Source organism: Coloeus monedula, assembly GCF_965178545.1.
Source record: "Coloeus monedula genome assembly, chromosome: 3".
Taxonomy (NCBI): domain Eukaryota; kingdom Metazoa; phylum Chordata; class Aves; order Passeriformes; family Corvidae; genus Coloeus; species Coloeus monedula.
The window spans coordinates 31,987,001-32,011,367 of NC_138783.1; the positions used below are offsets into that span (position 1 = coordinate 31,987,001).

At 40.2% G+C, this 24,367-nt stretch overlaps 1 protein-coding gene across 3 annotated transcripts in view; it reads right to left on the reverse strand.

The window, feature by feature from the left end:
* Positions 1 to 24,367, reverse strand: part of TENM4 (teneurin transmembrane protein 4) — a gene marked incomplete at both ends in the record, with an annotated part of 341,202 nt that overhangs the window by 120,522 nt on the left and 196,313 nt on the right. For all 3 annotated transcript variants that reach the window (XM_082278669.1, XM_082278668.1, XM_082278667.1), the window contains 3 exons: positions 1,863 to 2,048; positions 19,220 to 19,420; positions 23,601 to 23,795. In XM_082278669.1, coding sequence (XP_082134795.1) covers positions 1,863 to 2,048; positions 19,220 to 19,420; positions 23,601 to 23,795 — 582 coding nt within the window. The remainder of the gene's footprint in view (positions 1 to 1,862; positions 2,049 to 19,219; positions 19,421 to 23,600; positions 23,796 to 24,367) is intronic.

Consider the following 24,367-nt stretch of genomic DNA (forward strand, 5'->3'; position numbering starts at 1 on the left):
AAAATCTCAATGCTGACTGCATTGCAGTGCTGGCCTGCCCCATGAAAACATTTATACTTAGAGTGAGAAATACTACAAATAAAAAAAAAGATAAAAGCTTGTTGTTCTAAAACAGTCTGGGCATATCAGCTGTGCAGAGAATTATCATATACTGAACTAATGGCATTTTGGTTTTACAGCAGAACTAATAAAATGGCACTAAGGGTATGAATTCGGGCTTTTTTTTTTCCTAGATATATAAGTTCCATATAAAATTGTCCCCTGGATTTGGGGCCTTTTGCTGAACTTTTTTTTTTTTTTAAACTCTTTCATGAATCTGTGTTGCTTTCCAAATCAAATTGCTTAAATAAAAGGCTATAAAATAGTATTATAGAAACAGAGGACTTCAATTAACACTCTTTTCATTTAAAGTCATTTAAGAAAGGTGGTTTATTCAATCCCTTTCTCTGGAAGAGAAATGAAAGCTGCTAGGGACATCGACAAGAAAGCAGAATGTAATGTCTAATGAGACAGAAGAAGTTTTAAAAGCTAGATATTTTTCACTAGGGAGATGCATGTGGAGACCATAAAGTGATAGGGTGACATTAGCATAAATAAATGATAAGTAAAACTGAGCCACAGATATGGTTTGTACCATTATCCTAATGCTGAAATTAAAATACTGAGATCAGGCTTCATTTCCTGTCTTTGTGTGTGCAAATGCACCTGGTGTTCAAGCAAAGGAAGTGATGTCTCATGTAACTAAGCTGCTAATCCACACAATAACTATGCTGATATTTGCCCACGTATTGCTAGTGGTTAGTCTTGATGTAGTGTGATTTTTAGTTATCATGACATAATGAAAGCAACATAGAGGTAAATTTTCTTGTCTTTGAAAGAAGATGATTAAAATAAAATGACTGGAGGAGAATTTTTACTCTGGAGCAATTCTTTTAAAGTCAACTGATTTTTTTTGGGTCCACACAGGCATTATTGAGAACAGAACTGGATTCACTAATTTAGTTTTCCATTAATGTACAATAAAAGTATCTCGGGAGTTTTATGATTTTATAGCATGACTATGAAAGGGGAACTGAAGAGGCTGAATGCATAACAGTCAGAAAAAAAGGAAGAAGGGAAAATGCATTAAGTACTTAAGTGAGATGGAGAAAGGTGAAGCCAAGGCAGTTCATTAAGGATGCTGCAAATTGCTTAATGTGAGAACTGAACCTCTTTGCATGATTTAGGCATATTGCTGGCTTCTTATTAATAATAACAATAATAAGCGACATGACAGAGAGAGCTCATGAGTAGTGCCAGGTGCACGAGGAATACAGAACCAAAGTGAGAGGGAAGTGAAATGGTTAGAAAGGTAGCAGAACAGACTAGGCATATGCAAGACAGAGTTAAATACCAGCCAGAAATCATCTGACTGCAGTTTCCTCTTTTATACTGGCAAGCAAAGTGACAGTGCAAATAATGTGGCAAATATGAGGAAAGAAAACTTAAAATCAGATGTATGTTTCTAAAAATGCTGTCACTACAGTGCAGAGGAGTCTTGGAGGCCACAGAAAGACCTCTCAAGAGAGGCGAAGTGGGATGTTTTTTAAAAAAGCTTCTAGCTGACATTTAAAGGCTTGTCAAACACCACATAGGTGTACTTCATGTCTGATAATAAAAAATATATATAGCCATGTCACCAACAAATGAAAGGACATTTTGTCTTGTTCCCACATGAAAATGTATGATGTCAGAGTTTGAAATCCAAGAACAAAGGTGCTCATGCTACACTAAGTCACACATATTCAATTAAGCATGCGCCTTTTCTCCTCCCTGATCATCAATTATTCTCTTAAAAGGAGTCGGGTTTTCTTTCTCCCTACCAATAGTGCAGTGCTCTCCGTTCCAGCCCGGGCTGCATTCACACTTGCCATCCCGGCAGGTGCCGTGCTCATTGCAGCGTGGGTGACACGCTCGCTGATCACAGGCTGTGCCCATCCAGCCCTCCTCGCAGCGGCAGGTGCCTCCGACGCAAATGCCATGTCCTCCGCAGTCCGCTGCACAAATCTCTGTGGGAGAGGAGACAACAGAGAGGAGGGGATATGGGTGGAGAGAAGGGAGAGGGAGAAAATCCAGAGTGTTATTGTTAAGAAAAGCAGACACACTTCACTACCTCGCCTTACGGGGCAATGAAAGGAATTCCTAGAGATCATAACACTAATCCTTCCTGACAATAAGAATCTAATAAGTATATTACAAAAAAAGAGATGGACATGGATTGCAAGAGTCTGATGTGATTGATCCTCCTATTTGCTTTCTAATTCTCTTGCACTCCTCAAGCCTTTGTGATGCTCAAATCCAAAGGGGAAGGCTCTTCCAATAAGCAGAACAAAAGTCACATTTAATTAAAATCTGTTTAACTGTGGAAACAATGTGCTGATAAACTACTGATGCTAAAGTTAAGTGCTGGCAAAGACTGTTTATGATTTCTTAAACCACGGTTCTGGGGATGGGATTCATCAAAATCCTTCTCCTCTCTTTAAAATTAAGAAAGGATATTTCTATTCTACCAAATGTGCACATCTTCTACGTCCCTGTTCTCCTACCACCTCATTAAAAAAGCCTCTCAGGCATTCAGAGGTACAACCATACCTTCTGTGAGCCACATGCACTGGAGCTGATAGGATAGTGCTTGTTCCCAAGTCTTATCAGAGTTAATGGAAGCACAGTCACAGCTGGACATTTTGGTACTCACCTCCAAAAAGATAAGAGTTAAAGGACCTTGCCTTTTCAGGGATGCTTGCCTTCCCACCCTCCCTGAGCCCCAGTAGGCCTGAGGACATAGGCATAGTATTTTTGCCTAGCACCAGACTTATGTCTAAAACCTGGCATAGCCGTGGCATGAGTTTGGGAGACCTTGTGTTTTTATCTACACTGTATTTGTCTGGAAAAACAGAGACTTGGTGGAGAAGAGATACCCACGAGTCAGGTGTTAAAGTGCCTGTTAACACCATTACTATACAGGATTGATTTCAAGGAAAAAACAAAGCCCAAATACTGATGCAGAGCTGCACTGCAGATGAAATTAAATGAATCTATTTCTTCATCTCCAGACTCATTACCTGGCTGCTCCTCTTCAGCTCTCATAATCCCTGACTACACTCTCCCCTACTCAATTGAAGGAGAGGCAATTCACAATATTTCAGCCTATGAGGTCTTCTCTCTGACTTCTTCCTGGTGCTTCTAAATTCCCAAATGTTTTGACCTCAAGCCTTCTGCTTCACTGAGCCATTTTACAGATTTTACAGGGTGAGGACACAGTTCCTTTTGGGGACACGGAGATGTGAGCAGAAGAAATGCTGAGCAGGGCTGGGCTGGAAGCACAGAGAGGGGTACCAGGGTACTCTGCACTGCACATTTTTTCTCTGTGTCACTGGCTGCATATAAAATATTCAAAACTACTCAGCCTGCGTTAACATCACACCTGACTGAAATTCAGCTGTTGTTAAGTTGCTTTTAGTCTTTTCCTAATTAATACCCCATTTACAGGACACTTGGGCTGTTCAAGAACTTTTGATATGCTCCTGATATAAGGCTGGAACATCCACTTCAGCTCCAGGAGGAAAGCTGTGCACACAGCAGAGCTGCAAGGTCTTCAGCCCCTTATGATGAAATGGACTCTGGTCTCCAAGGATCAGGGAGTTCTTTGGACAATTTAGTTATGATAGTAACAACAGTAATGCCTTGCATGTCTAAAAAACACCTGATTTTTCAAATGTGACACAAGAACAGTCTCTAATTCCTGCTTTCCAAAAAGCTCAGGGTGGTGGAACAGTTTACAGTAAAACTCCTTTTACTGCAGCATAGTGGATGTCTCCAAACCCCCTCAAACATTTAGTCCTATATGCTTAAGTCTCCTAGTGAAAGAACTTCGGAGTTCAAATGGGCTTAGACACTCAGGAACTTGTCTGTATCATTTAGAATCAAACTTGCAAAAGTATTTGTGTATCTTGGGTACTTAAACAGAGCACGTGCACACACCACTTGCTGTTGAGATATAACAGAATCTAATGTAAGATTTACTGGAAGCAAGTAGAAATTACACTATCAAACAATAAAGGCATGGCTGAGGAAGGGCTCGAGTTGCTGTGATAAGATTTTATTTTGCATCTGGCATTGAAACACAGATTTTCACAGCTCCTAGCTGCGAGGGAGGTAGTATCATACTACAGTATCCCACAGGAGCAGAAGGGATGGGCAGTTACTGACTTGCTGAAGGGCTGGAGCCCAGACGTGTGTTTTCTACTTTTTTCCCCAACTGCGAGACAGTACCGCAATGGAGCGTGGGCTGGTCAGGGTGGTGATGAACACACAGGACCTGCAAGTTGGTTAATATAGCAGTAAAGCTGCACTAAAAAAAAAAAAATAAAGTAAGTAAATTTGGCTCTCCTTGGCTGACCTGATGAACAGTCTGGGGGAGGATAAAGGAAACAGCAGATAAAAAATCAAAAGCTAGATTTATGGTGCTAAAATTTCAGCAAGCTGAGAAGAAACACCTTGAGAAAGTGCAAAGTCTGAGAGCACTGGTGTTTAAATCCAAACTCCAAAAATTATTGTTGTAGCCTCTGGTGTTTTCCAGCACGCTTTTACCATAGGGCTACTCTAGTGTTAGACTGCAATCCCTTCTCCAGTTATTGGATTACATTCCTTATTCATAAGCATTGAACCTTCATCTCAGAATATCAAATAAGATGTAATTTTTCTTGCTCCCAGTTTACCAAGCAATCCAGAGGATGCCAGCTTGGTCACTTCACACCTTCATTATGTCCTGTTCTCCCTCTTTGTAAAAAAGTTCTTCCTTATATCTAGTCTAAATCTGCCCTCTTTTAGTTCAAAACAATTACTCCTCGTCTTATCACTCTACGGAAGTATTCCACTACTATTCCACTCTAATCAGGCTCTATGGAAATGTCTGTCCCCATCTTTCTTATAAGCCTCTTTTAAGTAGTAAAAAGACCACAATAAAGTCTCCCCAGAGCCTTCTGTCCCCCAGGCTAAACAACCCCAACTCTCTCAGTCTGTCCCCACAGCAGAGGTACCTCAGTGCTCTGATTACCTTTGTGGCCTCCTGTAGACTTGTTCAAACAGGTCCACATCCTTCCTGTGTCGGGGATCCCCACAACTGGGTCCCAAAGCTGGATGCAGCATTCCAGGCCAGAGTGGAGGGGCAGAGTCGCCTCCCTCACCCTGCTGGCCACACTGCTTTGGATGCAGCCCAGGGCACTACTGACTTTCCTGGGCTGTGAGCACACATTGCCAGGTCATGTCCAGCTTTTTGTCCACCCCCAAGTCCTTCTCCTCAGGGCTGCTCTCAATCCCTCATCCCCAAGCCTGTATGGATACCCAGGGTTCCCCTGACTCAGGTGCAGCACCTTTCAGACAAAGTAACTAAGGACATAAAGAAGGACAGTGATGGATCCACAGGTAAATGTGAACTCTGAGATAGGCACATGACCTCCTTGATGTCTCAATACGCAGTCTTCGGTCTTATAGGTAAGATGGAAATGTCCAGAACGGTGGTGGAGGAAAAAAACCCAGAGATAATAGGAATAGTGACAGTCAGAAGCCTTCCTGGAGTTATTTAAAGGTGTCAGACTAGGATAATGGAATGCATTCGAAAATGGTGAAGAGAGAAAAAAAATCACGTTCTGAAAAGCAGAGTCTCTGTGTAGTCATTCCTATGAAAAAGGATGGAAACCCCCCTGGGACATTTACATCTTGACTGAAATATTTCTCAGACAACATGCTGTCAAGGAACAGTCTTGCACACATGGGCCAGGGATATGCACTGCATGATATAAAACAAACGGATCTTAGGCTAACCCAGAATGGGAATGCTGGGAACATTTTGGGTTTCATCTCCCAGCCAGCTGAGACCCCAGCCAAACCACCACCCATGCACATGAAAGCGTACAGGTTCCAGGTTATGAATGTAGAACTCATATACAATGGATATATAAGGTGGTTTGGATTCCCAGGCCCAAGAGCTGTAACATGGACTCCCAGCTCTGAAAAGCACTTGTGAAGCAAACTATTTACGACAGCCTCCCTAAAATGTAGTTTAATTATTTCTGACAGGGAACCAGGAGCCAGGAACTCTCAAACCAAAATCTTCCATTTAGCTGTCAGTTTAAAGATAGATGGGTACCCTACAATTTAAATAGCCTTAAAACACACAACCTGCTACATGCCATGGTCCTTTATAACACAGCCCTTTCACATGTTCACAGGTTTCTAATGGGTGATTAAATAGTCAGGGTAGCTTTTACTTTTCTGGTGGCACTCAAAGAAATCATCAAAATGGATTTCAGATTAAGCTTCCACTTAAATACATGTCTTTTTGGACAGAATAAGACAGCTAAGGCTGTTTTACAGAAAAGGGCAGGTGAATCATTTTCTTTGACATTCAGTCCCAGGGACAGAATTTGTCACCTCTGTTCTTATTACAAGCTGCATTTTTTTGGTACGTTTCCCAATTCTCTTGTTGAAATTAGAGGACATGATTAGCTACCATCTGAGCTGCATGAGCAAATGAGAAGGAAAGCTTTTAATTCTCCTATTACAGTATTCACAGACTGGCCAGCTGCACTATATTGCTCCTGCTTATTTAAGCTTAGTTAGAATGCTGTGCTTGTGCATAAAAGACCTGCCTGTTAAATATTTTCACACCAGCTGTTCCCAAAAGGTGACTAAATATTTCCTTTCATCTCTAATCTCATCCAGTGTTTGTATGAACAGCTTAGCCACTCCTTATCCTTTCCTAGAGGTGCACTGTGTTTTTCCTCATCTCATAGTGAAGCTCTCAAAGCTGTTTGTAGTTCCTTGAAGAGAGGGGATCCTCTGAGTAAATCTGGTGCGCAATTCTAAGAGCAAATATGAGGCTTAATGTCCTCAAAAAGCACCTCTGTGAGAAACACCTGGACTTTGAGTAATACCCTGTATTTTGCTCCCTGATGCTTGTACTTACCAGAGGGCAGTGATAGATGTTAACTGATTCATGGATGCAGACTTTTTTCTAAGGAATCAAGTTCATATCAACATTCCCATCTGGAGTTTTGTCATGTTAGTGTCTTGGAGTGATGTCTTGCATTGCCTGAATCTCACCTCATGACATATCAGTCTTACTAGAAGAATTGAATTGAGCCTAATTGTCCTCTGTGGGTCAAGAAGGAAAGAGAGATAGTTCCAGAGAATGATTCACTTGAAACCTCTTTCATGGAGAATTTCTGGAGCAGACAGTGCTCAAGGCATTGTTGAGCTTTGGGTGGTTCATCCAAAGGTCTTAGGTTATCATAAACATCATTCTTAGAAAAGGGTAATGCCATTACAACAGGATTCTGCTTGTTTTTCATGCAAATTATCAAAAAAGAAATTACTCATCTTCAGTTCCAGGACCTGCTCTGTTTCATCACTGCTCACCCCCCATTAGTGGGGCTCAGAGGAACCTGGTCTAGTGGAAGGTGTTCCTGCCCACGGCAGAGTGGTTGGAAATAGATGACCTTTAAAGTCTCTTCCAACTCAAACCATTTTGTGATTCTATGAGCCCAGACTCAACTGCCTGCTGGCTAGTTTTTAGACAAATGGTTTTTCTTTTTTTTTCCTCATTATCTCCTCATCATTGGGGGAGAGATTTCCCTCTGGTCTGTTAAAACTGCCTCAGAATTCCTCAAGGGTCTCTTAAAATCCTAATCCATCTTGAATTCTACCCAAAATCTTGACAGTGGCTGCTAACATGCCTTAACTTCTCCACAGTGTGTTGACGAAAACGGTAATGTAATTTTATTCTGTCTCCATCAGCATGTTTCTCTCTGTTGCTGTTCACTTGAAGTCTAAGAATCTCAACTATCTGAGGCCAAGATTATCCTTTTTGTTCTGCATTTGCACTTGCCAGGTATAATAAGGTCACAGTCCATTAACAGCACTTCAGAAGTTAGAAAACTAAAGCAATTACTCATACAAATAAAAAACTTGTACCTGCTTCTTTCTCTTTTTTCTTTTTTGTTGCATATCCTGTAAAAAACTGACAAAAATCTATCCCCTTAAGAACAAAAAGTCTGCTATGTTGCCTTTGATATTTCAGAAGAAAAGTGGGAAAATAAACCTATCAAACACTAACCCACCAGTGCAGCGCTTTGTTCAGCCTTTTCTAATTGATGGAACAGACACAGGAGCCTCCAACACAGGAAATGGCATAATTCAGAATTTCATATTATTTTCACATTACATTAAAGACTGGAGTTGGGAAAGGGATAATGATGTTAATTTGTGCTTCATTTCTAGCAAATCCACTTTTACATTTTTACCCCTATCCCCCCACAAATCCTCAAACTGGTTTGACAACAGTTTAAAGCTTTCCAGCTTAGAGAAGAGCAATGCACATGAAGATTTTTCTTTAGCATTCATGTGATGCAGAATCAGAGATTTAGCTGCTTCTGACCTGTCTGCTAAATCCTTTAATAAATGGATTTAGTGCTAAAATATAAGATCAGGTGAAACTGCTCAGAGCTTCCTGAAAACTGGGTCAGTTCCAATGGCCTTCAATATACTAATAGAAAATTTAATAATTAAAATCTGCTTTAACTGGGATTTTCTCATTTCAAGTTGGCTCATTTGAGGTCATTTCCAGCCTCAGACAGACTTTTTTTCCCAGAAAAGCACAGGAGAGAGGCACTGCATGGAGCTAAAAGGCTGAGTTTGGTGAGGAGCTAAGCCTTGTTTTCACAACCTGCTTTAGAAGGTAATTTATGGCGAATATCTGGGAAAAGCAACAAATATAAAGATATAGATGAAAAAACCAGAAGGTGCGTGATCAGCATGATTTAGATAGCAGTGAAGCGCTAAAGACATTCTTCATAATGAAACACATTTTGCAGTGTTATGAAACTCTCATTCCTGTGATCTGATAACTCTGTAGTGACATGAACTCCTGTGCTGTTACTGAAGAAGACATAAAGCACACATTAGCTTTTAAAACCATTCTTTTTACAAATGTTATAAGGAAAGGATCAAACTAGGGAGCAAGTAAAAACCTCAAAGGAGAGGTCTGGATTTTCTGTCGTTGCCAGTAGCAGATCTGTAGCATGAAGTCCTCTGAAAACCATCCCGGTTCAGTAGCGAATGGGGAATGATCGTGCAAGTTCTGTCCATGTCATTAACTGAGGAATGTGTTTTTACCTTCAGAGATCATGTTCTGAAAGCAATGTCTGCATGATTTAATGCCTTTAAACAAATCATATGTTTATCTGTATTTAAAGCATACACCAAATATGTAAATATTACTAATGTAGAAATAATATTGATTATTTATGTCTATAAATGTAAAACCTGTGCTTTTATGAGTGCAATTAAACTTTTGGTACTGAGATGACTCTCTGCTCCACTCAAGGGTCTCAACAAGTTTTACACAGCTCAGTAAACTGAATATAACTGAAAGGTAACAGCTATTTATTTTCTTTCCATGGATGAGGAAATCAAGATTAAGGGATGCTCTCTAGAGACTGAAAATGATTCCATCAGCTTTGCTATCATCCCTCATCAGGAAGAACACTGACCTTCAGCAATGGCTTGGAAATGTGACTTGGACATCTGAATTTTCACCTCCCGAACACAAAGACCTGAGAATCCTGGAATGCCTACACTGGGCAATGCATATCCTGCGTTAGAGAGTGACCCTAACCAGGACACCTGCATTGGCCTGAATGCCGATTCTTGCCAGCTCTGCAGAAGGAGGACTGAGTACACATCTTCAATACACGTGCAGAAGGGGTAACTCTGCAACTCTGCACTTGCAGGAAAGACTGGGTATGCACAAAGGAGGTGTAAAACACATTAGAACAGAAGAGGAGAAAGTTTTCACTCTAAGTGGTTGAGTCGCTATCTAGGAGAAGGGTTGGTGGAAATCCCTAATAAAAGAAAGGACCCATCTCTGGCCCTCAACTAGACACAAAATATTAACTCAACTTCAGCTTTTCCCCTAATTTTTCTCCTGGTATTTAGTTCTTTGCTGGCACGAACAGCTTTGTGTCTAAATGAAAGGCTTCTGCAAATCCCCTTCTAGGTGTCATTTTTCTCTGGAGATGCAAATCAGGAAGCAGGGTGCCTCTGAGATGCCTAATTTGGAGATGAATACATAATCCACAGAGTAGCTCCTGACCTGGTGCTGAGCAGATCCAGGAGATGTGTCCATAACTGCCCCAGAACCCACCCCCATCTCCAAAATGAGTAATGAAGGAGTCTCTGGTATAGTGATATACTTAAACTGATGTATGTCTGTCCTCCAAGACTGAACCTCTGACTCTATAAGCATACAGGATTGAGCACAATGAGATTCTTGGGAATTCTTGCCAGGAACAGTAACAGTGAGAACAGGAGCACAATGTACACAGTTAGCTGCACAATGTACACTGGTACAGCTGGGATGTCTTTAAAAAAAACCAACTCATTTCTAAGTGCAATTACAGCTCACTTCATATTTGCATAAAGATCTTCCAGTTCCGGTCTGGAAAGCTTTAACTTTGTGAGATGATATTCCATTAAATTGGTTTGGTGCTTTTTATCAGCTTCTAGTTTCTGCAGTATTTATACTGTATTTTCATCCTTGCCTTAAATGCTAGGGACTGACCATCACATTGTGCCTAAAACATCTCCTCTATGGTTGTGATTTACTTTTGTTCTCATGTCAATCTTCCATTTGTTTATTATTATGAACTCTATTTTAAACTGTCTCTTGTTGTTGAATAGCAGGACATGAAATGCCAGGTATTGTCAGGCTTCACTCCTGGAGCCGAGACTTGTTGAACAAAAATAAATATCCCAAAGTGCAGGATTATATTTTTCTCTTTGATCCTTAATTGAATCTCTATGCTTTCTGGGATGTGTGTTAGAGCTTCCCAGAAAAGAAACAATTCCTAATGTATTAAATGAAGCCCCTAAGAAGAATTCTTCTCTGGGCTAATTTTAATTTCTTCTCTGTGTCCATAAGAAAGAGATAATTTGACAGAAGAAAAGTGTTTTGTTCATGCTTAAAAAGAACAGATTTCTTTTCCAATTCTGCACATTTTTTTTTTTTTTTTAAATAAATTCAACAGATCATTTACAAATGTGTGTGCTGAAGTGATCACAAACTAGATTTGCTTGGGATACCCTTACTCAGAGCTCAGTCCCAATATGGTTTTGTTTTTCTTCAGACAACATTTTGCCAGAGAACTTAGAAATTTTGTTGTTATTGATCTTCTTCAAAAGGAGACACAGAACATGTATGAAACATGCAGGGTTGACATATCCAGAAGTTAGATGTCTGTCTAGGCACACAAATGGGATGCAGCAGTAGCTGTTCCAGAAGGTTTTTCTCTGCTGTGCTGTCCATATGCCTCAACACTGATCTGGAAGGATCACCTTTACTGAAAAGCAGCAGAGCTCCCTCCAAAGCACTTTCAAACTTTTGTCTGTCAAGATCATTAGAAAGAGCTCATTAGTGCAACTTGTGATGATAGTTTTTAGAGTATGAACCTCTTGTCATTTGGAAGGGGGCAGAGAGAATTTACTAATTCCAATGCATCCACTTCAGACAGCTTATTAAATCACGGATTTCTCACCTTCAGTAGACACCAATCCACTATATGACAATCATTGATCTTATATTGTCTTCTTCTTGCTTACTTTTGATGTTTTTCTGTTTTACTGACTCACAGACTATTTTCCTTATTATCTAACCTTGGACATTCTAACTCGGAATGGAACATGGAATCATAGAATGGTTTGGGTTGGAAGGGGCATTAAAGACCACGTCATTCCAGCCCCCCTGCCATGGGGAAGGACACCTTCCAACAGAACAGGTTGCTCAAAGCTCCATGCAACCTGGCCTTGAACACCTTCGGAGATGAGGCACCCACAGCTTCAATAAACCTTTGCAGGAACTCTGATTGTGATGAGCTCCAACTGGGTTGGAGTGTAAGGTCACAGTCACGGGAGCTATCCACCAAGAGCAGCACGGAACTGACTGAACAGCATGGAATTGCCAGAACGCCAGTGGAGAAGCTGTGACATGGAACCTACAACCATGCTGAACCACATGAGTGAGGACAGTCTTTATCCAGCATAATCAAGGTAGGTCATGGCAGAAACTGACTGCACACAAGTATCCACCCTGCTGATATTGCAGCAGTATCCTGGTTAAAAGTAGGAATAGTCAGCAGTAGAGGTCTAGATTCAAAAATTAAGAGGCTCCTCATTTCAAAGGCAAAGTCAGAGAAAAAGCAAAAATTTGATCATCTGAGACTTTGTGATACAAATGTTAAGTCTCAGTGATACAAGCAAACATGCTAATTGCTCAGTCATCCTCAAAACATGGTATTTTAACAGTAGCCTGTTTTAAACATGGAATTTAATGTCTTGCGGTGATGTGAAATTTTTCAAACTAGCCACATTAACATGAACCCCACTGACTCCAGTACAACACTGCTGTTTTCAGTCAGAAAAGTCCACAACACAAAGCATAATTGATCCAAACAAAAAGAACTGTTGAGTTCATGTGTGACTGCTCAGGTCACATTTGGAGATAGGGAAAAACGCTGAACTAAAACTGGCATGCTGGGAATTTGCCCTAATCATTGTAGTAAACAAATAGGGGATGGAATAGTCTTCCCACTGCCCTTTTTAGGGGTACATAAATTTTCACTAATTACTGCTGGTATGAGAGAGAAGCTTTGCTCATCACAGAATGCCTAAGGTCAGTGAGAACCAGGGACTGCTTGTTACACGACTGGACACACACTATTCTCAGCCTGAGACATGACCTAATCAGACCAAATGCTTTGTGATCTAATGGTCAGAGATAGACTGATGATATCATTGCTTCCACTGGTTTTGGCCAAGTCTGAAATGACAGCTAGAACACAAGTTTTCAGTTCCTTCAATCTTCCCTTCATCATTGTGTCTGACCAAGACTGCATGGACTGCTGCAGAGAAGTGGTTAGAAGTAAGGTCCTAAACATATCCCAGAGCTGACAGAAGTTTGATGCATCTCTGGTTGGCTAGGGAAATGTCCTAAAATAATTTCTCAGCTATCAGACTTGAAGTAGGAATACACAGTTGAAAGCTAAGTTGTATTTTCTATCTTAGTGGGATAGAAAATCCCCTCCCTTTATTATGTCCTTTTTATCTGCTGAGCACAAAGATACTTGGACTTTTGAAGAATTGGACTCCCCACAAAAATAACTACAGCCCATTTCAGCTATTATCTTTTTTTCCACCACATCAGGATCTCCTTATACACATTTTTAATAAACAAAAGGAAAGGGAGTAAAAGGATATTCAAATGAAAGCCTCCCTGAATACTTCTATTTCAAAGGTTTGGGCAGATTTTAGTCTTTTATTGCATTTTTAATAAAAAGCTTAGAAGACTTTAAAAGCTAAGTTCATCTTGGCAATGGGTAGGCTAAAATCTGTACTCATGAACCCAATTACATAAAAAATTCATGTTTTTCACAATGATAGTTCTTATTAACACTGTTGATTCTCTAGATTCACTAATTTCTTCACAATCCACAAAGCAGATATCTGCCAGGCAGAGCCTGTGAGAGCCTTGTGTAGTGGCACTGGGCTGCACATACTTTGTCCTCAGAGAGAAAAGTTACTTCTCTCACACAAAATGGAGAAGATCACAAGTTCAGAAACCAGCATGTTATGCTTCTGCAAGGCGGAGGATGAAATTCCTGCTGGTACAAAACATTTCCTGACCTTCAATGACCATTAAAGGACCAAATTAAGGCCTTCAGGGATGAGTCTGCAATTCAGGTATTGAGCCAGAACTGATTTTGATGGTATCTTCTGAAGACCAGCTTTGACGACACTGTGCTACCAAAATTTCAATTGCCCCAGACTAATGTTTCTCACAACTCTGCCAGGGCAGTGAGATGAACAAGTTACAAGCTGAAGGAAGAACATTCAAGGCAGCCTTTGACTACATAGCTATGCCCAACAACTTTTTCTTAAGTGACTAAGATGTTTATCAATTTTAGGAGTTGCATCCTGAGGTTTAGTTCTCTTGTTCTTCCTCATGTCTTTTAAATCTAAGAAAAAGACAAATCAGCAACTTCTTAGGCATTAAAAGGGGTCCTGGTCTGCAATATGGTACAAGCCTGTATCACACGAGAGCTGATGTTATATCCATCTTTTATAGAGACATTTTTATCCCTGAAGAAAACGACTGTTTAAAGAAAGAATTACATGAACATTTTCTAAGGATGGATTTTTATCTTGGTGGCCTTGGGCATGATATGAATTTAACACGAGATTTTGTTTTCAAAAGCTGACACCAGTAAGCCCAAGGAAGTAAAATTTTATCACACATGTTGTGTTAACCCTGGTGCTGTTTGACCAATGGCATTGTCTGGTAAGATATGGGAGAACTGTTTCTGTGAGCCCATATGTGTGTCTGTGTGCAATAGTCTCCTGCACAACTCCTGGTGAAAAGAAGTCATTGCAATGTAAAGGTGCATTTCCTTCAGCTTAACTCTTTAAAAGTTCATTCTTCATGGTCTCTTTATCTCTTAACTGGAATAGAGAAAAGACGCCTGTTCCAATGAACTGTAAATTTTGTGGTGAGGAACTCTGTTGGGTGCTACCTGAAAGACTGTCAGCATTGTTAATTTATACAACTAAATTGATACTACAAAATTCAGTCATTATCATTAACTGATACAGGGTCTTAAATCTAATCATTGTTTGTGAATAGCCTTCAATTGATCCATACTCCTGCAAAGTAAACAGGAGCTTTTCCACTGACTTCAGTTCACTGTACAATAATTTATAAGAATATGGCTTCCCTGTAACCAGAGACATGGACACACACACACACCATGCTAGTCTTATTTTAAATCCAACTTCCCAACCTACTGAAAGTAAAGTCATGGAAGGTGGGTAAATACCCGGTCTTCTGCTAGCCCTGTGGCTACCCACACTATTTCCCCACTGTGCTTGGAGGCCAGGTTTATCTAGGCATACCTGTCATATATAGTTCTCCACAACACTGTAGCAAAGCTTGATAATCTGTCCTTGCTTAAGGTGAATTTTAAATGCCTAAGTATCTTTGTGATTGTAGACCTTCATAACAAAGTTTGTCAGTAAGTCACTGGGAAGCAGCATTTCATTCCTGCCACAGTGGGGAAAAAGGGGGCAGGTATAAAGTCAAATGCCATATCCTCAGAAAACCATGCTAGAAGCAGAAGTGAGGAGAGGAGCTGTAATAGGACCAAAGTACTAGATTTCATGAGATATGGTCATGCAAGCACAGCCTCAGTCTCTGGCCAGGCACATTCTCTCAGTCTTTTCAAAATGTGATGTAAAGTATCATAACTTCTTACTTCTTTACTGAGTCCCAGCTTCCAGTTTCTAACTCTTACTATTAAATGTACAGCCCATGATTTTATGTCTCCACTGGCAATTTAGGACTACCACATACAAAGTGCTATTCCTATTACTGCTCTTCTCCAGCGTATTTTTAAGGGTTTGAAGTACTGCCTGGATGTCAACCGTGCATAAAGCAAGTCATTTTGAATGAGTGATGGGAGAAGGAATCCTTATCTGCATGCAGGTCAATTTACAACCACTGTCAACTGCCCAGGAAAAGTTACCACACTTAGGACACAGAGAACATAATTTCCACCGCTGCTTTGTATATTCTACTTTCCAATGATTCAAATGAATACAGTGCAAGTGAAGATGTCAACTACCAAAGACAACAGTGTGAAAATCACTGATTTAAATTTGAGGAGAGTGAAAGACAACACCAGATAACTTAATTCATTTAATAATGATTTTGCATCCAAGCTTAATACTGTTTCGATGGGCCTGGGATTATACTGATGCATCAGTGGGATCCCTCTGGTAAATGGTGCACTCCTCCAATGCAGATGACATGAATCACCTATTCATAGTGTCAGCATATAGTCAGCAAATGTCTTATGGTATGTGGTGTGCTGCCTCTTGACTAGCCAGAAATAGTTGGTCCAGTTTAAGTAGGTCAGGAGTGAGACTGTATCACGTAGTAAGCTCTGTTTCACACTGCAGCACAGGCCGTTTCCTCCTTCCCACTACACTCACACAATAAAAGGTTAAGAGAGCTGCACCATAATGGCTTCGTTAGTTGACAGGTAGAGCTCATTAAGAGGTGAAGGGAGATAGCTCCCCAAAAGCCTGGGATACAGAGGAGCTGTGATAGCAGATTGGAAGAATGGGGGCAGGATCAGTGGTTCCTTAATTACCTTTCTTGTACCAAGCATTGCCTTGGACTTTTTAGCTGAACTGAGTTATAAAGGACTTTTCTATATTTGTTTGTGCAACAGTACTAAGATGCAAAAGGGAAATGATTTAATTATTCCATGGAGAAATCAAAATACCACTTTTATTGCTCAATACAAGTTATCTCTGGAATTATTTCTGTACCTTTCTCTAAGGTGCTCTTTTTACTATTTGGGAATCAGCCAAAAATCCAGTGTATATTGAGGGAAAAGTGATCCTACAAAACTGTCCCTTGCACGAAAGGGTGAAATATGTTTGAGAAGCACTTTCCCTGAGTGACAGTTATGAGGTAGTATAGCAGCAGCCCTATCACAACATATACTGGCAGTGGGCAGACACAGAAAGCAAAAAAACCCCAAAACGTGTAATTACTTCTTCCGACAATGCAGTTCAGAATGGGAATCTCTCAAAAGAGATTGAATTGCGCAGCTTGTCTATGATGGCTAAGTGGAATGAAGAAAGATAATACAAAGAGGAAACAGAAATCTCTGTAATATCATTGTTTTGTGAAAAGTAAGGGTTTTATCCAGTAATCTCTGTTGTCTAGATTACCACAAAAGGCAGGTAAAATCTACCTACTTAGCTGAAAGATGCAGTCTAAAGTTCAAAGAGGCTCTAGTTTTATTTTATACATATGACAATCCACAGATTTCACCTACTGCTTCCATACTGCCTGATAACCTTCTAAATAACAGCACTGCAGACAGGTACTGTTCTTGACTTCAAGGTGGTAAGAGGTGGAAAATCCACTGTGCCTCCTCATATTCTGGGTTTTTCAGATAATTATGCTGTTTCCAGGGTATGCCCCTCCATGTGGTTTATGAAAGGGGCTGTCCTTGGCACAAACCCACGTGGGCACAGTTCTACAGATTTCACAGCCCCTACTGCTTTGCTGAGCTGAGGGTGATTTCTGCAACTACTTAGTTCTTTCCCTTAGTAATTCTTCTGTTCTTTTTGGTCCTGTTTTATAGGAAAATAAAATCTGTCCCCTTTAGTCCCTTCTACAGAACCCCCACCCCAGCAGGCTGGGCAGTGTGTTATTACATGCAATAACACGCCTGCTCACTCTATTTTAATGATGCAAGGAGAGTACCACATATCCTGTGAGTAAATCTGTCTTTCAAATCAAGTCATCAATTCAGTGGAAAGGTCTGGGTTAGAAATGGAAGTTTACAAATCACCTTAGCTGCGATTTTAGCTGTGAGGCACAACAACCCGAATGTTACAAGCAGCTCAGTGAGGAAAAAGGTCTTGGAATGATGCTCAAGTTTGTCTCAAATAACTTCATGCTGCCAAAGAAAGTTTGTACTAGATGGATTTATAAAAGCAGTATAAGGAAAGCTTATAAATCATCTCTATGTGACCCCGCCAGTTAACAAAGGGAAAGTGAATTCTCTTTGCACATAGAAATAAACATTTTTCCAAATCCATCCCTGCAATCCCCAAACCTCCATACAAACACAGAATAATGACTCAATTATGAACTATGCCACAGAACCACTACAAATACGTGACTACCTTTCCCCTTATGGTGGTTTTAAAAATAAACCCAGAGAGAACGGAACTGAAGATGTTAATGCGGGGAAAGGAAAAGCCTGGGACCAAACTTACCTTCCCTTCAATGCATGACAGCTTCCCTACTACATCTGAAAAAGTTTTGATCAACCTAGTTTCAGCCCCAGGCAAGCAGAGTAGACTTCCTCTTCTGCTTATTCCTCAGTCCAGTCAACTTTACTTCATGACAAGCTTCTAACATCCAGCCTAAATGATGATTGTCAAAAAGGTGCTCTTTTTATGTTCTTAGACCAGTTTACTCAGTTTGCCTCATCCTTGGAAATTATTCTCTTAAAATACTTGCTAATGGTTAACCTTATTTTCTTTACTCATGACAGCAATTCCTCGGGGAAATGTTTACATAATTTTTCTACTATATCCACTCTCCTAATAGCTTTTTTTTTTGGGTTGCTTTGCTGAAAATTCCTTTCATTTCACTGCCTATACTGAGCTGCCCTGGATTTTTGGCCTAGTTCCACTCCAGTTGTGCAAAGTATAGAAACTGTTATTCCTGGGGTCTCTTTTTTGTGAGCACACAATACAGGACAAAAGCTCAAGGACTGATATTCCATAGGTTCTGACTATTTAAGGTATTCCACTGTTTTTCAGTGTGGCCTCTAAGAGCTAACTGCATTTGGAAGAAAAGGTTTCTGAATACTTTTTCTTTAGCCTTCAATTCACATACCTGATGCAGATTTTGAGCAAGTTGCTCATTCAGAGGGGGAATGCAGGAAGGTCGCTGTTCCAAACACCTACACAAAACTGCCTGTAAAAATGTGTCTTCTTGGTAGCTGCTTATACTAATAAATACTTTTACTCAGTAAACCTATTTTTCAGTTGGTAGAGGACAGTCTTTTAATATGAACCTCATGAGGCACTCATCGTCCTCTAGCTGAGCCTAGAAAGCACAAGCTTTGAATTCAGAAGGGAAAGGAGATCTGACAGATTACCAAATCTTTCTTCTTGTTTACAGTCACCTAAAGATTATTTAGTCATCTCCTAAAAATCAAAACAGACCCTTTAGTGGCTACTGGGGTTCATCAAGAACTGTCACCAGAACAAGAAGTTAGATGTAGACCATCAATTACATTTACAGCCATATAATGAACAACAGCAAGCCTAGGTGGCTTTAATGGGGTTATTTATGATATTACTCTATGCTCAGCAATGGAAGCAGAATTATTTATGTAACTGAACTCTGGAATTTCTGCTTCCAGTCATGCCCCAGGTGTGCTTCACAGGAACACATCTCTAGCACTTTTTCTGCAGATCTGAGTATTTCACAAAGCTTAATGAAAGACCAACAGTAAGTCAGCGCTGATGTTACCGATTGAGCAGTCATGGCCAGTCCAGTTGGGATCGCAGCTGCAGAGTCCAGTATCCGGGAGGAAGGTCCCATGGCCGGAGCACTGATCCAGACACGTGGCTCTTGGGGTCTCACAATTTGTTCCTCCCCAGCCAACCGAACAGTGACATTCTCCTCGTACGCACACGCCTCGTCCCGAGCAGGTAGGATCCATGCAGTCCACTGCGTGTGAGAAGGAAGAGGAAGCAGACAGGGAAAGCAAATGGGAATTTCAGGAAAAAAGCTATCAGACTGCCATCAAAACAAACATATTTATACAGTATCTCAAGGTTTCAACCAAAAAGCCCTGCTGTGAACAAAACAGATGCTTCCTGCAAAAATTCAGTGTCCCTAAAAGGCAGTGAGACCTAAAATACCTACATGAAAAGCAGTGAAAAATCTAGTGATGAATTCCATTCTTTTATGCAGATCTGCACTAATAAATGACCCTTCTGGTAAGAAAAGGCTAATATCAATTAAGACTAGAATAAGAATAGTATTCTCTCGTACACAGTGTGTCTTCATTTATTCTATGAGAATAACCTAAATTACTATTACTAGTGAATTCAAAGCCGAGCCCTAGCTTTCTGAGAGAGAATTTTGCATAGAGATTCAGCAGAATCTGACATTCTTATTCAGCAAAATACATGCTTAAATTGAAGAATGTGCTTAAATCTATACAGGTTTCATGGAGACTTAACAGAAATTTCCCATTGAAATATATCCAGAGACAGTTTTTCTGGAGTAAGGATTAAAACAAAATAATTTTTTTTATAATGGTGTTCTTCTGGTTTTATTTCTGGTCAATTAATACTCTTTTTTAAATGTCTGAGGTTTACTTTCCCCCCCAAAGAGTCACTTCCCTAATGAGATCAGAGACCACTCAGTTAGTGGTGTAGCAATAAACACCAAAAGACCAAATGTACTCCTTGCCTGATTCCTGAGTTATGTGTTTTGTAGGCAACTGTCAGCTGCTCTGCCCACAGGGGAATTTCACCCAGCAATCGAAAAATAAGAAATGCACCAGACACCCTTCCAGAAAAACCTACTGGAGGAGTCGATCATCTATTTATAGATAAAAGCTGATAGGACAGCCTAGAGAAATTCTTCCCATCTTTTGAAACGGTGTGTGGCAGTTCCCTGGGGATTGGTGACAAGTGTCAGTCTGGCTAAGCAGCACAGGAAAAGCTGTCCAGCTCCTGGCTCTGATACAGCAGAGCAGAACATGGCCACCGCACACATGGCAGGTTTGTGGTTCAGTTTTTAGCCCTGTAAAAGCTAATAAGAATTCCACTGACCTGTTTAAGATCCAGAAACCTTAAAAGGAAGCACAACAGCTGCTCTGATAATTCCCTGGATTCTCAAACCCTTCTCAGTCTGACAAGCAATGGCTCAGTTATTACTATCCCAAGGCATGAGAGAGAATTTTCTTTTTTGTTTGATTCCTGGAGCTCTGCTCATAGCTGGAACAATCCTCAAAAATTTTAAGAGGCTGGAAAGGATGAGTCCATAAATCTCCTTCACTGTTAGTGAGCTGGGAGCGAGGGTGCCAATTTTAGCATGAGACCCTTGAAGCCCTGTCCCTGTTCTTTCTCAGCAGTAATAAGTATGAAAAGGACTAAGGGATAGAGTAGCAGCCTCGTCCGTTCTCAGCAGATGGTTTGAACATAGAGAACAAAGATCACAGGCTAACTGACAAGAGGCTACCTCCAGGCAATTAATCATCCCCTCTGAAGGTCAATTGGGAAAAAGGTGAGTTTTACAGGGGCCTCCATCACAGGAGGCGGACAATCTGCTATCTCAGCTCTAACACAGATGATTATAGGAGGGGAATGTGCATGTCAGAACCCCCCATTTATCATAATCCCAAGGCCATTTTTCATGTTGAAATGAGCCCTTTCAGAAAATGTCACACACAATGGCTACTTTAATCTCAGCCTCACTAGCTGTATCTCTTTAGGCTTTCTGCACCATTGGAAGGGCCCTGGGACAGGATTACAGGCTTCTGCTTTCTTCTTAATCAATTGATTAGTGGATTTGGAGTACAATGGTATATTTTTAGGGAGTTCTGCTTGACCAATTTATCTGCTCAGCTCTGGGAGAAGCAGAGATGGGGAGCTGGGCAAGAGGGCAGAGCTGACAAAATCTAGTATACCTGGAAAAGAAAAAAAAAAAAAGCATACGTCTGTGTTGTTCGTTGGAAAATGTCCCAAATGGTCAAATTCTTGGTTGGAAAATGCCCTCTTTATAGTTCAGCCTTCTGCAGAATCTTTGCCAGGGAGATAAATCATGCAGCAAGCAAGGTTAGTGCCTCTTCTACACTTTTCCCCAATATGCTTCATGCTTCATTGGTCACACAAGTTATTAGGCTTATTCGGTGCCCAAAGAGTAACTTCTCATTTTTCATTGCTTAAATTTGCTCCCCTCCCTGTAATGTCTCGCTGGCTTATGCCACAGGCCTTATAAAATATGGGCCAATAAACTAAGGAAGGAGAAAAGAAAAACTCGCGTAGGATTGTTGGCTGATGTTTTATAAACATTGCTGAACTTCTATGGGGGAAAAAGAAAAGACAGAAGAAACCCTGGAATGAAAACCCATTACAAACATGGACCAAGAAGGGAAGCTACGAGAACTGAGAAATAATAAAAAGTAATCAATACCAGATGGCCCTTCTTAGAAGAGAAATTAAAGAGTAAAAGGAATTTAAAAAACAGTATAAATCAACTTTTATACTAGATCTAAATATATATATATGTCCTCAAGATTTCCCACATGGCATATTTCTGAGTTACTTACCCCCTCACAACACAATACAAATTATGCCTTGAATATCAAAAACATGCATGCTTGGAAAAATACTAAACAGCCCATATGAAAAAGCGTGTTCTCTTTGTTCTTCCTCCTTTTTCAAGTTTTGACCTAGTGGGACTGACACTGTCCCCCGCTACAGTGATAAAATAAAATAACTGAGTAGTGCCTGGCTTTTCTGCTTTAAATGTGACCCGGGAAAAAATGGTTCCTGTTAGAAAAAGGGCAAATCTCACTCTGATTTACACACATTAAACACTTCTTGCTGGAGGCAAAATCAAGATATTTCATTTCTGTTTATCCAGTAAAGATATGATCTAGCAAATAGAAGGTCTACAGAGATGCTTGAAAGATACTTCAGTAGTCACAGTCTTCGGGTTTTGCATGCCCCACAGCTTCATTGAATTGTGCTTTAAGCCAAAATGAAGCTTTCTCAAGAGATGGCTTATTGTTATAAGAGCTGATACTGTCTTCATCTCTAACATTTACTGGCACTGAAGCCATGCTACATCAGAGATGTCCCACTCCAATACATTTAACACGTCAAAAGAATTGCTAGATTAGATACCATTTGAATGTCTGAATCCAATTCAGCTATTTTCATTGTCTATAAAATAAAGCCATTTCAGATAAATCTTTATCCTGCATACATGAAGACAACCACAAATTAATTCAAGCCATTGTCATTCTTAAATGTATCAAATGATGTCTTTCATTTATCAGGTGGTGAAGGGGTCTTACATATGTACTTGTAGAAGCATAACTTAAGAATGATTATTGATCAGGTCACAAGCATAGAATTTTGAGGACAGTTTTCAAAAGTGTTGAACAATAATGCACTTTTGGATATACTTTTGTCACTCTCTCAATGATTTATACACTTAGAAATCTGTCCACTTTTTCATTTAGCTGTAAGAAGCAGTCACAGACTCAGGAAGATAAAGATTTATGTTGGCAGGTGAGTTCCTACACAAAAAGATTAAAGATAAGTATTAAAAGGAGCTATAAATCTAAATGTAAATGAAAAATATTTGGGGGCTAGTGTGAGAAAAAAGCTACGGAAGAGCATTAAAATAATATCTGATTTTGAAGTAGAATTTAATTCAAGTCCTGAGCATTTCTAAGCTTTTAAAGCTGACAAGGATCAGGGACTTTCTCTCACACGCCACCATTTTGTGGATGTAAGCAACTGAAATTGCTTGGCATAGCACAGCAGAGAAGAAAGCACTGTAAAAGTAATTATATGTTTAGATGTGTAAATGGAAACGATGCTTTAATAAGAACATTTGAACATATGATTAGCTGTTCTGGTCTTTCAACTAGATTGTTCTATCTGAGACATTTGATGGCTTTTCATCCAATTACTGAACAAATATGATAGCTAACGATGAGTTATGACAACATATCATTTTTATGTTGTATCCATCTATTGTATCTCTAAGGTGCCTATTACTGTTCTGTTTAAGTGCCAGTCTGATCCTGAATTGCCTCCATCCACACAATTACAGAACAACAATCAAAGCAAAAGGCTAATTGAATGCATCTTGCAAATACCTTCTTCACAGCTCTCGCCTTTGTATCCTGGGTTGCAGATACAGGTGCCCATGATGCATGTGCCATGGTTATTGCAGGAGACATCAATGCACTGGTTGGTTGGGACATCACACTCTGCTCCCTTCCAGCCACTATGGCACAAGCACCTTCCTTTCATGTACTGCCCATTCCCACTGCACAGCACCGGGCAGGACGCTATGAAGAGACAACAAAAATCACATTAAACCAAATGGAAAATCACTTCAAAAAGGAGCACAAGAGCCCAGGATGTAATTTACATTCTTCATACACAGTCTTCACTGGGGTATGTTGCTGTTTGTTTTGCTAAAACCATATCTTTTATATGGATGACACCCAGCTGTTAACTCTATTATCCTATGAGTGTTTAAAACAAACAGTGCACTTAAGTTAGGCTTTCTTCCTACTTTGTGTGTCTGATACCTTTTTCGCTAACTAAACTCGTATTGTATTCTGATTTTTCAATGTACTGATGTCTTCTTTCAGCAGCATCACTGACCTTAGATTGCATATCACTCTCCCTTGACCTGCTGCCAGACTTGCTGTGACACTGCCTCTGCTGTGGACTTCACTGGGCACACAAATCACAAATCACCCTGTTTTTTGCTGGGTTAACTTCCAGTTTTATGGGTTTCAGTTGCTTTGCTCAGAGCCCAGAATGCCACATTGAAACTACTTCCCTGATTTAGCTCATGTCATCCCATCAGCTACCAGCTTTTTTCCCTGAAAGGGCTGTCAAGCACTGGAAC